The 16,473-nt window shown below is 36.6% G+C and overlaps 1 protein-coding gene across 1 annotated transcript in view; it reads right to left on the bottom strand.

Annotated features, from left to right (window-relative positions):
- The window catches only part of TOX3 (TOX high mobility group box family member 3), a 138,342-nt gene that overhangs the window by 16,155 nt on the left and 105,714 nt on the right, over positions 1 to 16,473 (bottom strand). Inside the window, exons 5-7 of the mRNA XM_069216383.1 lie at positions 9,995 to 10,264; positions 6,740 to 6,967; positions 686 to 766 (exon numbers count right to left, since the gene is read on the bottom strand). Of these exons, the coding sequence (XP_069072484.1) occupies positions 686 to 766; positions 6,740 to 6,967; positions 9,995 to 10,264 (579 nt within the window). The remainder of the gene's footprint in view (positions 1 to 685; positions 767 to 6,739; positions 6,968 to 9,994; positions 10,265 to 16,473) is intronic.

Genomic DNA, 16,473 nt, shown 5'->3' with positions numbered 1-16,473 from the left:
CAATGGTGGGAGAAAACTGATGAAACACATTGCAGGATGTTTATTAAGTTCATTGTGACAGTTTGTCTAAATCTCGGCGAGAAAAGGTTACATAAATGTTTTTGCCGTTTTATTATTAGCCAATTCTCAGACATCCTGAATTGCATACTCAATCGGACTGCTCATAGGGTGTAAATGTATTTTACATTAAAATAAATCGAGCCTATGTTTCGATCAGAACAAAGTCCCGTATTTACAGTACTTAGGCTCCACAGAAGCACCCGCGTGTAAGTGGTATGTGAGGAAACAAATTATTTTTACAATTATATTTTTATTGCTGGCTTCTACCATGTAGTTTATAGTTGAGTGGGCCTAGATTATACTAGGATAAACATGGGACATTTTCAGACAAATCTGCCAATGTTTTTTAATACTTAACTACTTTGCTTGGATATTTTTAGAATACCAGTGTAATGCCACAAAGAGCTAGACAGTAGATTTCAACGATATTGCCATTTTAAATGCTTCATTTGCTATTGTTCATTCCACAACAAAACTTGAAAACGCCAATGGTCTTTACCTCTGAATCATACTAAAATTTGACAAGAAAGGACTATCTGTGTCATAAAACGCAATGCTGTCGAAGGCTGGGTTTGCAATTAGCATGTTCTTTAATTTGGTCACCTAAAACAAACTTCATACCTACCTTAGAAACAAGGCTTGCTCTATATGCAGCTAATGCTTTCAGGTATTCTTTTTTGGCAGCTTCTGTTTTTCTTTTGTACACCTGTTAAAATACAATAACCACAAAAATGAAAACAGAACAATATAACAAATGGATGTACTGTACTTCGCAAACAATCAAACATTTTTAAACGGGTTGCTAAAGTAGTAAGTGGAAGTATGCAGTGTCCTTCTGGGGAAGGCATATATATCCCACTTAGGTCCAGGTGGACAGGTTCCGTGACAGATTTTCAAGATAATTCATTAATGGGTAAACTAGTTTTATTGTATGCAATTCATATTATATGGATAGGCTGAAAATTGTATTTGGCCACACCCCTGCTGGGTTTTCTTGAAACACCGCTGCTGGTAAACTGCCAATCAAACTGCCTGTGTGAATTTGAAAGGTATGTGCTATGGCTTTTGACTTGCTTAAACAAAATAAGGTGAAAGGCTAAGTTTGACAAACTTTCTAATGATTTTGGGAAGAAGGCTCATTTTTTTATGATAGGACACCATTATTAACAATTCAATTAAACAAGCATCTGCAATGCAATGGGTCTCGCATTTGCTTGCGTTAGAGCTATTAGCGTTGTAAATTCATAACTGGACTTTCCTTGCCACTTAAATTGAAAATGAAAAGCAAAACAGTTGACATAAGCAATCTGATTCAAAGTGCCATGTCTGCCATGAGCGCAAAGGAGAGACACAAAAAGAAAAAGGTTTGCTTGCAGTCAAACGTAACGACAGTCGTGCAATTATCCATGTAACAGGGGCAGTCTGCTAGGTGGTAACAAAACTGTTCAAAGGAGGGACAACCGTAAAGCTTTTACCAATGATAACAAGTGATTTTTAAAAAGGCAAGCCTATGAACGAGCGAAAGTCATGGGCATGGGGTGAGCATGGTTAAAAGCCTCAATTGTTTCAGCAGGTCAAAGCGCTTGCACGCTCGACCTAAAAAATAATAGAAATTAATGCAACTTTTGAGCAATGCTAGGAAATATAATCACCAAAACGTAAAAACAATTTCTAAACAAGATGGCATCAGAGGAAACAATGAAGGGAGCAACAGTATACTGAAGTTCTTAAATTTTACCCCACCTACTAACAGATGCACCAAAGTCACGTAGTGATACCTAAAAGAAAGCCTCTACCTTCTTGGTATAAAGAGGCAAAATATATCACCCCTGTTCGTACCACATATAAAACAATCATTTTAGTTGTGGTAAAACTGTATTCCCCATCACTAATAGAAATGAAGGAAAATAGCACTTACAATGTGCAATAATACAGAACAGCACCACTGTGCCAATGAGCCTCACGCGTGCATCATACTTAATATGGCCATAATTATTCAAGGTGTGGGCATGTAGTTTCAGAAAAAAGCAATCTTCTGGATGTTTACTTGGCAATAAACATATTTTCAGCCATTCTGCTCCCACTAGTCTTCTGTCAAAGGTGCCAAAATTTCACAGAGACGTGCTGTTCTTTACAGCAAGTCATTAGAAAAGTATGCATTTCACAAGACAGTTGTGAGTGCAAGGGATTACTCATAGCATACTCAAATCGATAATAGCCAAATAACTTATCAATCAGCATTGCAATGGATAAGTCACACACTGTTACTGGTCAATACATTCCTTGGTTCGTCAATGACCCCAATGAAACCTGTCTGTCATACAACTGCCAAATTAATGAAATAGAATTTGTATATGTGTTCTAGTATGTACATAATTTGCTATTGGTAATGAGGCTTTCATTTTACATACCAAGCTGATAATTGTGGTGTGATTGTGAGGTTAGTCTATGTTACACTGCACTAGTCGTTTGACAGTGCATCGAGCCGATTCAAAGCGCCATGGTCGCCTTGAGCGCAGAGATACACAAAATGAGAAATACGTTTTCTCACAGCCAAACGTATCAGCAATCATGCAATTATCCATGTAACAGGGACACCCTGCAACGTGGTAACAAAACCACCCCAAGGACAGACAAACGTAAAACATTTACCAATGATAACAAAGGATTTTTGAAAGGCAAAGCCACGAACGAGTGAAAGGGATGGGCGTGCACTAGGCTTGCGCACTCGACATAAAAAGTTATTGTTAAATACATCACACTTCAGTTAATTGTGGGGAGCCCTCAAATCGCTCAAATTGTTCTCTACCTGATTTATTACTTTGTGGGGTTTTATCCAGTGCCTCAACGCTTTAGAAGAATGAAAGGTTGATTTGGTGTCAATAGGATTTGCAGCTTTAACAAAGTTATATTTAGATTAGTGCAGTCCGGTCCTATTTTATTAGATTATTCACAAAATCTAAAAGAATCTTGATTAATGACCAACCATTTGTGATACACGACTTCATCAATTGTGAGAGCACCCATACAGTCTATCTCTTCATCTGTCCTTGTAACAAGGCTTACATAGGAAGCACAACCAGAGAACTCAAAATACGAATGCAGGAACATGACCGCAACATACAGAAGGATGATACCAAATTTCCATTAGTTGAACATTTTGTCAAATGTCACCCATATACACGTTCCTTTGTTTTCTGTGGCTTAATGCAACTCAAACAACATCCTCGGGGAGGAATCCTTGAACTCAAACTGCGACAAAATGAAAGCAAACTTATCATTTGTTTTGATACTGTACAACAAGGCCGTAATAAAACCCTGAATGGCACTACTGGCTTCATCAATGAACTACACTAATATTAACTATTGATGACAATTATATTTTTGTCCATGTTCGCTTGTTTCAATAGATGTTCAGTTTGTTCTATGTTTTTTGCTAAGACTGAGGATATCATGTGATCTGTTTGTAGACACAAAGATATTTCTATGGCTAAAAATCTTACATCTCTTTCTACTTATTTTTTTATATATACAAATTTGAAATAATTAGGCCATTTCCTGTTCTATCTTTTGTTGTTCTGCTGTTCAGAATGCCTGATCAATAAGGCCGATGTAAGCTTACATTTCCCCTTTTAGTTTGGCACAATGTTTGGCTCAATAATTAATAAAAATAAGAGAAGGACTTGTAAAGGGGTCTTTTCCCACTTAATATGGTGCTCATTGAGGATGCCGTGTACTTGATCGTGGGTACAAAAATGGATAGAAAAGAAAGGACTTTGTTATGCCATTTCCTGTTCAATCACATGTTGTTCTCCTGTTCATACTGCCTGATCAATATAGCCAACGTAAACTTACATTCCTTCATTGTAGCTTGGCATAATCTCTGGTTCAATAATTAATATAAATAAGAGAAAGACTTGCAAAGGTTTTTTTTTCCCCCACTCAATATGGCGCCCATTTAGGATGCCGTGTATTTGAGCAAAGACACAAATGTGGAAACAAAAGTAGGACTTAGTTAATCTTGGTCCAACAATAAAAATAGGGGAAGCGCTCGCGAAGGGGCTCTCTCACTTAATATGGCGGCCGCCAAGGACGCCGTGTAACTGGTCGTTGGATCAATCCCAGGACCTCTTCACCACAAATCAGGTAACGGAAAATCTCTAGGGCCATATCAAAAAATACATCTGTATGACCGCCTTGTGTAACCTGCTCTGGTCAACATTGAAACATCAGTTTGCATTACTGGGCTGTTGAATAAAAGCGCAGCATACGATCTGCTTAACTTCCTGATGTCGCTCTAGCCTTCCCCTAAAAAACGGGTCCCAGATTTTTGAGTATACATTTTACCATTTCCAATCTGATAAACCGACGACAATACCCTATCTTATGGCCTTAACTTACAATAATAAGAGATTAGTCATCCATTTGAGTATTTTCCATTCTACCATAGCATCAGACATTGATATTATTTGAGAGTGACTTAAGACTCACAGTATTGTCCATCCATAGGCCATTTCATCCTGTTATACATTATCTGGTATACTATAATTGATGCACAATATCTTTAATCAAGACCTTACTTATTATGCACTATTCTGCCTTTTGATGTACAATGTACTCTCTCTTGACTTCCTTGCAAACTATAGGAAATGAATGCCTCATCTAGTTGTTATACTTGATCTGATAAATTTCAGCCTTCTTCTGAATTTCCATGATAGGATTTAACTTACCTCAATATACTCATGTGTTTTCTCTCTTGTTAGTCGGGATAAAACTGTGCATTCTTATAATAACGTTTGAGAACAAACAAATTTAATCTCACTGGCTAGTGGGTTCTGTCTTACTCATTGTCTATATGTATACTTCACCAACACTCAGACCAATGTGTATTTATGATACTTCTTTTTCAATGTAGACTATTTGATTTAAAAATTGACTTCCTTTAATGAACAACATTTTGGTATGATGCCTTTCTACCGTAAACACTTGCAGATATTACTAACTAACTCATCATCACACAAAACACCAATGCGATAGCCACTTTAATTTTCAGTGCCAGCACCAACCTCACTATTAGTGCTTATTATAATTTTAACATTTTATTTTTGACTACTGGCACAACCTTAATGAGCATGAATCTTGGAGATTAACAGTTACAAATATTGATCTTTAATCCTCTTCACAGCTTTGGGTTTGGCTATGTGACTACCACTTGGATATGATCACCATCTAATATCTTTTCTCTTTCATAGATTCACCACTTTGAATCAAAGGGTGGCATTTTTTTTACTTCTTTACTTACATTTAAATCTATCAACTTCAATAGTATTATTACTCTAATTTGATTTTTATTTGTCATCTGCAGCCTTGAAAAAGCCCCAGGTATACTCACCATAAAGGGGTGAAACACGTGTCGGCTGTCTCTTGTATTCCTTAAGAAATCTTCAATGCACGAAATTAATAAATGCACCACAACTGTACCTGCGAATCCAATGCATTATTTCTTCAATATGAACTGAGATACCATAATAACTCCAAAATCCTTAAAGTGGGTTCTCGATTTTTTGGGATTTTCTTTTTGGACTTGGGGTAAACTGGTCCATACCCCTATTGATTACCCACTGCCTAACAGTTAAACTGGGCATTTTCAAGGAAGGGAGAGATGGACCAATGACTTTCTGTATATGACCTAGATTATTTGTATAATCATCTCTAGGCATCACAAGTGACACCTCATAACAATCTTCCGCCCATGAGCAATTTGGGAGTTTAGAGAAGTTGACACCCTTATTTTGAGGGTACCTCTGCACACCTTTACTTTTAGTCATTTAGTATGTCCACTCAAGTAAGTATCTGCTTACGTTTTTATCCCCATTGGGAGCCAGTCAAATTTATACGACTTTCTTCTCTCTGAAGATGCCCCGCGTGCTCCTATACAAGACATTGTACCCAGGAGTTTCATATTTTTATTTGTATGAATAATAATGATTTATGGTTTGAATACGGTCAACTACTGATTGCCATAGTTTAAATGGATTTTGACTGTGAATTTATGTGCTACGCTACCACAGACCAGGAAGAATTCCCACTGTGTGATATGAAAGAGCAGGAGAAGAATGTGCTATGGAGAGGGTGTGGCCATAGAGAGCAAGTGGAACTTTAGAGCAATGGCAGTGCCTGCAAAGCCGAGCATGCACAATGACCCTCCACATCAAAGCCACCCATAGCTCCCTCACATGTCCTGAAGTGTGAGATAAATATAAAATTTACCCCAATAGTGCAGACTATATACAAATAAAAAACCTAAATGTGCATGTATTTTCAGTGTATTTCTGAGTTCACTTCCTGTGTACTTCTGTATTCATTGGGTGAACTTGCAAAGAGTGCTGTAATAATTGTAATACATGGTGGCACCATGTGAGTTGGCAGGTTTGAAGATACCATAGATAATGTCATGCACTAATAAGACATGCCTGTACCATCAATAGAAACTATATGTTGTTGAGTTCATTCAAGTTAATCAAACTGAGCTTTAATCATGTGTTTTAACAACTGATTATTCGATAGCAGCATGTAAACTAATTTTCCTTCTTGCACACTACAACCCATGCGTATTCGGCAAAGGCTCACATTCTAATTGCATCCAAAATGTTTACATCATACATTTATTTTAGATTACCTGTTTTTGTTCTTCTCCCAAACCATCCCACATAGATGCAACTATTTTGGAAACCTCTCCAAAGGTAGCATTAGGATTTTGCCCTTTGATGGCAGCTTGCGTGTCTCGGAAGAACAGTGCATATGCTGATACCGGCTTCTGTGGCTCATTGGGATCTTTCTTTTTCTTCTTCTTTGGGGTCTTCGGCTTCTTGCCTGAATCTGGAGCAGCTCTTTTTTCAGCAATTCCCTAGAAGGAAAGCAAACAGGTTGACTATGCTAACCTAAAATACCTTTGTAGAAATTGTCATTGCTCACACAACTACCTCAAAAAAATTGCAATTAATTCTGTAGAAAGAGTCCGCAGGAGCATTACAGGTTGGTTGCGGGATTGGGTAGAGATGTCCTTCACTTAATTAGGCTGCACAATTGAGGTAAATGATGTTCTACCATGTGGAAAAAAGGGTATTTATACGCAAATGCAAAAAAACTAAACAAAATGCAAAACAGTCAAAACGCTCTTCTGGAAGGTATCATACCATTTGCCCTACTAATAAAATTATTTTTTAACATGTGGTGTCTTTGTACATAAACATACGATTTATTAGTAAATGTGAAAAGGACAGTGAGGAATGGCTGGAAAATGGGAAATAGTTATTACTAAAGGGAAGAGGAAATAAGGGGGACTAAGGAGGGATTAAGGGAGGGATATAAGGAGGGACGTCTATCCACCCACAATAGAGTAAGGTCTTTCCTAATCCCAAACTGCACTTCTAACGTTACTAACGCTACAAAGGTACTCAATTCAGTAGTAAATTACTCCATCTTAGAGTTGAAGTCTGTCAGGCAACCATAGGCACTACAATATGCTCCCATAAAAATCAATGGCATTAGGAACTTACAATAAAACCCTATAGGAAATGATGTTAAATTAATTAAAATGAGCACAGATATAAAAGAAACAAAAATTTGATGTAAATATATGTAAAACTGTCCATGTTTTAAATTCATTATATATAATACATTTTGTTAAATAGAAGTACATTAATTTTAATTATAGAATTCACTTTTATTATTAATGCAATTAATGCATAACACAAATTAATTCTTAATTTGAACTTGAGTGCTGTAGCAGTATCTTTATTCTACATTTAAAATAAATATTTAAAACTAATCTACATGAATATTTAACATAAAAATATTTTAACAACCTTTTCCAAGTTGAATAAGGTTTTTTACATTTCACTATACTTCACTGTAGGAAAACTCCATAATCAGGGTGGAGATCTACATATGGTAAAGTGTAGGAAAATGTTCCCAGGAGAACTAGTGCCAATACCACAACTTGGACTAATGCTAGTATTGCCCCCAATGCTGTATACTTAGGAATTAGAACAGTCCATAAGGTAGGGAAGATAACACAATTAAATAATTAATTAGGAATTGCTTACTAATGATGCATAATGGGGAAAGAGTACTGATTTCATTGATCAGTAGATGTAATATCGTCAGAATGGTTATTTTTTTGTAGTTCTTATACATATTCAGTTCTACAACCTTATTTGTTTCGATTCTTTTGTGCGGTCTTCACTCCACTATTAGTACCTTGCTACAACAAAGCTTGCTAAGCTTTACAATTCTGAAAATTGACCTTCTCAAAAGTGGGCAGCAGTGGGAAAATAAATATCTACACCGGTTACTCCATCACCTGAAGGTAGCTGTCCAACCATGTAACATCTTTGTTTGGGACTTCAGGTTTCATGGTTACATGTCATATTTTTCGAACCCAAATACTACAAAACATCAGAAATTTAAGGTAGTGAAGAGAGGGTTGCATATATGGTAGACCTGGTGTAAAGTCTTTCAAATCTAAAGAATATAAATAAGCCACTTTGTCAAAAATACTCTTTGTTAGAAATGTTCTTGGACACTGCATTTGGTAAGGACATAGTTTGATATTCTATGGTCGAGTTGTTTTCACAGATCTACATTACGCAATTTAAGCAATATTCAAATCTAATTTGTTTTCAAATTTCTACAAATAAGAGATTTTTTTGCAGAGGACCAATAGTAATGATCGGAATATGGCTAGGATCCGATTTATAGCAATATTGCAAAAGTGCTTAAAATTTGTCAGTATGAGAATTATGTATCCTTAAATCGTTGAATCCATGGTTGATAATAATGAGCATCTGTTCACTCGATCACAAAAAGCTAAGTTTGATGACATCTGTATCTGTGGACATCTTGACAGAAATAATTTGTTATGATTTGGAGCTAATTACCAGCTTCAACAGTTTCAAATGGCACAATCCATATAAATGGAAGTGCAAAAAACAATTTTAACTGTTCTAGATGTGGCAAAGTGTACACGGATGATTTGCACACATTTGCTCTATAAATCAGACACATTCTGGCCTGCTATCTACTATAAAGGAAGTTGTATGTTACAAACAGCATTTCAATTGAACGTTTTAGTACAATGATTGGCTTTGATGGAAGTAGCGAATGTTTATGGGTTATGTTTCATTTTAATAGTGGCTGCCTGACTTGCTACTGCCAAACATTAAATTGATTCTAAACCCCACAGTTCTGGATACGTGTTGGCTAGCATGTATACAAGTTACGAAAATAACATTATATGGATGCTTGAGTAGAAATGAGATATAAAGGGTCTGGTCATCTGGGGCTTTTTTTTTTTTTTACAAATAGGTTAGTATGCTTCAGAGGTAATGATGGTAAAACGCATATTAGAATGTAAGGCATAACGTGCTGTGTCACATGACCAAGCTCAATGCTTTAATTAATGCTTAGTATAAACTAGTGAACAATATGTGCATATATGTGTGGTATTTTCTTCTTATCTTCTCTTTCTCAACAAAAGAATCTGATGATCTAGATGCAGAAACTGGATCTCTATTGGACATAAATGCAAGATTAATGGTCATGCATATGTTCAAATTTAAAGACACATTAATTATGTAAGGAACATTTACAGAACTGGTTGACATTGAAATAGCAATCTATGACTATTGTAAGAGACATTCTTAAAATTTGTAGAACAAAATGCACTACATTACTTTACTCTGTACCTTGAAAACAGTATGCATTACAATGCTAGGATTATCTGTCAAATTAAATGTATAAAGTACTACCATTTAAAATATACATCATACAAACAGTATATTGCTGTGACCAGAAGAAATAACCTTTCTAACAGTATGATATTTTATGACTGTCCCTCGTTCTACAAAAGTTGCGCCATGGTTTAACCTACCCTGTTAGATTCCTCTGCATCTTCTTCATTAATAGAACTGGATGGGGAAGGTGTTGCAGACTTGCTAGCAGGAGGCGATGGAGAGGCATGAGGTACACTTGACCCACCTAAATTTAATCCCAACTGTGCACTCAACTGAGATTGGTTTATGGTGGTTAGCTGACTTGGTGACATCATTCCTGCATGAGCAGCATCAGTCATATGAACGATAGATCTCATTATCAAGGCCTGATCCTGACGAAATTGTGCAAGTTGTGTCTGTCGAAGATCCTAAAATACAAAAATGTGAATGTTAAATGCCAATTTACTACTTGAATCTATGGGTACTTTTTTGGAATGTAAGCACACAAAACATGTGGTATCCGATATCAAAGCATTCTTGAATACATAATAAATAGGGGATTAGAATAATGTTATGTGAATACGGTTGAGCCATCATAACAATGTCTTAAACCAACATCTTTTGGAGAGGTTTTAGCTATTTTACTTAATATCCCACTTTAAAAAACGAATACATTTAATTAAATAGCATGCTTAGAGAAAAGTCATCATAGCGCATTAAATAATATGAAGGCAGATTCAGGGTTCCTGGGGGCAGCTTTTTCAAGGTATATCAATTCCTTTTTTTCCCACTTTAGATAGAGAGATGAAATCTTTAGTAATACAAGAGGGAAAAAGAGGACTTGTGCGATACGCTCTGGAGATGAGGACTTTGCAAGTCTAAAAGGCCAGAGGAACATTTTATATCATGATAATGCAAATGGAGAAGCATTCTTAAAAAGTGATGATGATTTGAGATCAAAAGAGATAAAGTTAAACTTACATTAAAAATATCAAAATAAATGTTATGGGTCACATTTTTATATAGTTATTTCTGTGGCAATCAGAAGGGTGTAGCTGATTGATTAGGTTAACTACAGTGTTACAACATACTACAACATGTTAAACATGTGATCTTCAGGTATTGGCTGGTGACTTTAAATGTGAGGAGCTGACAGTGAAATCTCGGATTCCAAACAAAGGGCCTTTGAGAAAGTTTCTGTTTCGGGAACCCAAAGTGCAATATGTAGCAACCCATAAATGTTTGGTTGTTTGGCTGAAGGCAGTCAAGAGGTTTTGCAGTGAACATGCTTATTTTGCCTGAGAAAGGGTGAATGCTTACATTGAAATAAACGTTTAGCACTAATGTTTAAACAAATGACAAGAAAGACGTCTGGCAGGCTTATAAGAGAATGGCTGCTTACGGTGTAGATACCTAAAGTATTTCAAGCACATTACCATTACCAGCATCCACACAACCTGCAAGAAGTTTTTGGTGGAAAATTTTAAAACATTAGCATGGTAACAGGAATAACTACTATTAAATAATATTACTTTTGAATTTCAATCTGAGAGCAGGGAACTAACGTAATAAAGTGAAACACATTTTCTTACACTGCTTCCCCTATAATATACAAACATGTACATTGATAAACAGTAATCAGTTCAATTCATAAAAGGGGTTTACATATGAAAAGGTGAGCTGGTTAAGATCTTAATATGTATTAAATTCTCTAATAATGGTGACTACATTTAGTTAACAATACAGATCTAAAGAACTGAGTAAGTGTTTTTTAAATTGTTAGGCCCTTCATACAGATCTTATGGTATTTTATATGACTGATATTTACTACAGAAAGCATCACTTATATATCATTCTACAATGTCCACAACACCTAAGTGGTGTCACTGTGGTTTACAGGGAAAATGCAAGGAGGAACAGCTGAAGATAAAGAGAGAGTTGTGTCTAATTGAAGCATGCCCCCGCCTCTCCTCCATGACCAAATTCAAAAGTAAATGTGCTGTATGAAACCCCCAACATAAAAAATGAATATGGCATTAAAACATATAAAGTCAGCAAAAGACATCATATACACACTTTTAATTGCAAGCAAAAACTGAGCACCTTGGTTGGGGAATGAACATACTTGAACTTGACAGCCTGCTATTAGCTAGAGTTGCAAGTTCCAAGTTCCCACTAGCAAGTGGTCACCCAGGAAACTGGAGCACTTTTCAATTAAAAGATTAAATGCGCTCCTGGTGACACTGCATGGAGGTACAACAGTTTGGCTGTCTTGAACACTCAGGTACACTGGCCTAGAATTAAAAGACAGGCCACCAGATTGTAATGAACAGTTGCATGGAGATACTGCTGGGATGGCTGGGGCAACATGTTTGTTGCTTTTAGGTCGAGCATGCAAGCGTTCTGACATGTTGTAATCTATCTGTGTGCTTTTAACCACGTCCACCGCACGCCCATCACTATCACTCATTCATGGGCTTGCCTTTCAAAAACCCTTTATCATCATTGGTAAATCCTTTACATTTGTCTCTCCCTTGGGCACTCTTCTTACCACCTTGGCCATTGACCCTGTTACACGGATAATTGCACGTTTGCTGATACAGTTGACTGCGAGCAAACTTTTTTTTTTTTTTTTATATATTTTTATTAACATTTTGCTGTTATACAGTTACATACTTGTTTATTTCACATGCATTTTTGTTCCTGATTCTATGTTGTACTTTTCGTTTATTGTTTGATCGAGCAAACTTCTATTTCCTTTTGTGTCTCTCATTCGCGCTCGCGACCGTGGTGCTTTGAACTGACTTGCTTATGTCAATTGTTATACTTTTAATTTTCAATTTACGTGGCAAGAGAAGTCCAGTTAGGAATTTACAATCCTAATAGCTCTAACTCGAGCAAACATGAGACTCATTGCATTGCAAATGCTTGTTATTGTTTGGAACGAGGAGGTGTGCTTCTATATAAAGTCAGGGGCTGCAGGCAGGGAGTTTGTTTGGTAAGTTTCATAAGGAAAAAAGGTTAATTGACCACTGGGGATCTAAACCCTCATTAACATATACAGGGGGTAGTTTGTCAAAAGGAGTCTTACGTTTTCACTTCATGCTATCTATTGGCTGCTTGGTGTATCATTCCACTTTCTATGGAGTACTAGTATTGCAGTGCTTGAGGCACTATTTTATATCAATAGTACACAATTATCACAGTTAACGTTTCATTAGTCATTGCTTTTTCAAAAAAAAAAAAAAAATCCTCAACATTGTATAACATGCAAGATGAATAGTGCAGGTGACACATACGTGATCACCACCAGACTGGCTCTGTCACAAAGAGGGACCATCTCTCTTAAAAAAAGGAAAAAAAAGGAGAAAAAAAAGCTCCATGATTGATACACAAGCTGAAGGAGGCAGGGATCAATATGGGCTCTTGCTGGCTCACGCCTCGCCTGCTTCACATGCTATTACCTGCATTGTTTCAGACTGCATGGTATAACAGGAGTGCATGATAAGCAGGTGGTACGCTCATCATACATTCAGTGCCCTACTGTATATCATGGTATTTACGCCTACAATGTAAGCAACAGCTTGTTGGGAATAAAATAAGTACCACCTAGGAATAACGGGCAATTACACCTAAGTAATGAATAAATGTTAATACCTATTTTATTTGCAATTATATCACCTGACCGTGTGATTTCATTTCTATATAGTACAAATAGGCCTAATCCAAGATGGCTGTCATACTTCTGCATGCAGGAGCCAGCCAGTGCTCTAGGCCTCTGACAGCTAGTTCATTTTCATTTTTCATAACATTCAATTTGGTCTGTTTTCGAAGCTCAAATTAGCCTCTTTCTGATGAGGCATCATAAGCAGGCATAACAGGCTCCCCCTTCAGCTGCAGTTCTCCTCAGCAGGGGTGAGAGATTGTGACATATGGATGATATTTTCAAAATAATGTAGGTTTCTGCTAGGCAACCTAGTAAGGCATTTTATTCAAAGGAGCCACTTTGACACAGTATCTAGATGTGGGACATTAATGCATAGATGAATGTATTTGCATACATTTGGTATCAACTGTTTAACACTCATTTTACATTTTACTTTTTGCCCTTTTCCAGTTCTGTATAACGTTGATGGAATGTTAGGACAGCTCTACTCACAGGTTTCAGGGCATCTCTATTATCTTGTTTTAACATTACATTGCTTGATAATAGGAGAGACATGCTCCCTGGCACTAAGTAGGCTCTTCGATCTGTCCCTTAATTAACCTTTACCTGAACAAGTCATAAATACTGTATCATCATGCTAACAATCCAAATGAAAAAGGTTTCCTGAGCTTAAAAAAAATATTGCTCCTGTCAAATCCTATTTCAGAGGGCCACAGGGCACAAAGGGGCTACTGAGCCCAACCATGGTAGTTGAGGCTTTATACTCCTGATGTCCGGGGCCTGGCCTACTTTGGATCTGGATCAACTGGGCCAACTACTCCCTTCTGCACTTGATTGTCAGTGTTAGACATGAACGGACAGTCTAAGGTGAACTCAGGGGTGGGGGGGAAGTTGTGGATATAGATTAGTGAACACAACTCATAATGTAAAGAGAATGCAGCAGCAATAAAGCACTGTGCAGCCAAATATATATATAAACTCATACATGTTATTAGCATCTAATAAAACACTATATAGTTACAAAAACACCGTAAAATGAAGCACAGTAAATAAATAAGTTTCACATATGTAACATTTTGCATAGACATGTTCTTTATAGGTTACATAACGCACATCTACTGTAACAAATGTAGTGGCGAAGTACATTACTCAACGGGGATGCTAGTTAATTATCATAAAATGCCAAGTTGACAAAGGAATTGACCATTCAGGAATTCTTAATCAGTTTTAACTTTAGGAGTCATACATACAATAAGGCAGCCAACATGGGCAATCTTGTGGGTGCATGTTGGGAAGACATGAACATCTACAGTTAAATGCGAGTTCATGTAATGAGCAATTCCCTACAGGAATGAGGAGGCACCAGATTTAGAAATGTGTTGCCCCTGGAAGAAGTTCACAATATGCAACAGAAGATTTACAATTATCAATAAAGATACTGAAGGGGTCGGGGGTTGAGTGGGAGTGCAGTACGTTTCCTTTAGGGATGTTTGTAGTCTTCATCCAGCCACAGTTTGAACTTCAGATTTTAAAATAGAATGAGAATTAAAACATGTGTGAATATAATTCACCCAGCCAGCACCAAGAATAGGAAACTGTGAAATGCACCACCTGACAAGCTACACATTATGTCACAGGATACTGTGAAGGTTAAAAGAAATGTATATGCTACTTTCTATATAAATAGCCATAATAATGGAAGAAGACCACAGTATATTTCCAATAGTGGTCTATCTCAATCAAGGTCAAAGAGCAGCTATTTGGTTAAAGGAATTTAAAAACCATATAGCCAAATAGGAAGAGGATGTTTTGGGAAAAAATCCATTATTCTTCATACTTTTAAAATGAGATGTGCCTGGGAAATGCAAAGTGAGGTCATAATATACATTATAGTCAATGTGGATTAAACATTTGCTGAATAATACTGAAGCCAATGATTATTGGAAATAAGAATAACTATTGATCATTTTAAAAAGTGAAAATGTAGAACACCCAGCTCAATGAAGAAATTGGTTATTGTGATCAATAAGGTGCTTTGATTAAAAGATCATGGTACTTTCACATTAATTTACAAGCCAAACGTTGCCCCATGAGAAAGTAAAGCTGTTTTGAATTTACAAGTTGCTCATAGCTTTTTTGTTCTTTTCTTTTTTTCCTCATTGGCATGTAATAATGCTGATTTGCTTCAGGGTATGAAATCTTGCTGAAGGGTAACTTGTAAATATCAAAGTTGTTTGTAGTAAATAACAGGAAGGTAAGTAAAAATACTTTTATAGCTAAAGAAGTATTTTTTTCTAACTCGAATCATTCCTAGGAAAGGTATGCATTCACAGACAACACCACATTTCCCCCACAGGATTGAGGCTCTCGTGTTTCATTGATAAGTCCCTCTTCACCCACTGTCTCATTAATATGCAGCATTACTTTCAAAGCCTTTACATTTCCAAAAACCATGAAACAATGAAAGAAATTTAATGACTATTTCATGATGAACCTTCATGTTGTAATTCACCGAAATCAGTCCCCTGTCAGCAGTCATTTGAAGCCGAGCAAGCAGACACTTGCCACTGTACCTTGAAGCACATGGATTGGCACTTGTACTTTAGTTGTCTTATGTTTCATTGTTCCTATAAGCAAACCTCGGCTCTTCATTGATGTCAATGCAGGTCAAGTGTACACTTCAGTCTTTGATGGCGTAAGCACCAGTAATGGAGAAAGTTCTTTGTATTTTTTTTCAGGCATTATGTTTATTGATGCACCACTATCAATAATGAAAGCTATTGAACATCAATTTATTTTCAATGTAATCTTTGGACAGTGTTTGTATGAAGTCTTTTCTTTGACATGTCGACTTTTCATTGTCTGATTTTTCTCCTCACAGGCAACCAGTCCAACGTGCATATTTTTCTGAGATAAGCTCTGACATGACACAATCACTTTCTTTACTTTCATTTAATATTCAGGCAGAAG

Source organism: Pleurodeles waltl, chromosome 12 (assembly GCF_031143425.1).
Source record: "Pleurodeles waltl isolate 20211129_DDA chromosome 12, aPleWal1.hap1.20221129, whole genome shotgun sequence".
Classification (NCBI taxonomy): domain Eukaryota; kingdom Metazoa; phylum Chordata; class Amphibia; order Caudata; family Salamandridae; genus Pleurodeles; species Pleurodeles waltl.
This window is presented reverse-complemented; position numbering and strand designations above follow the sequence as displayed.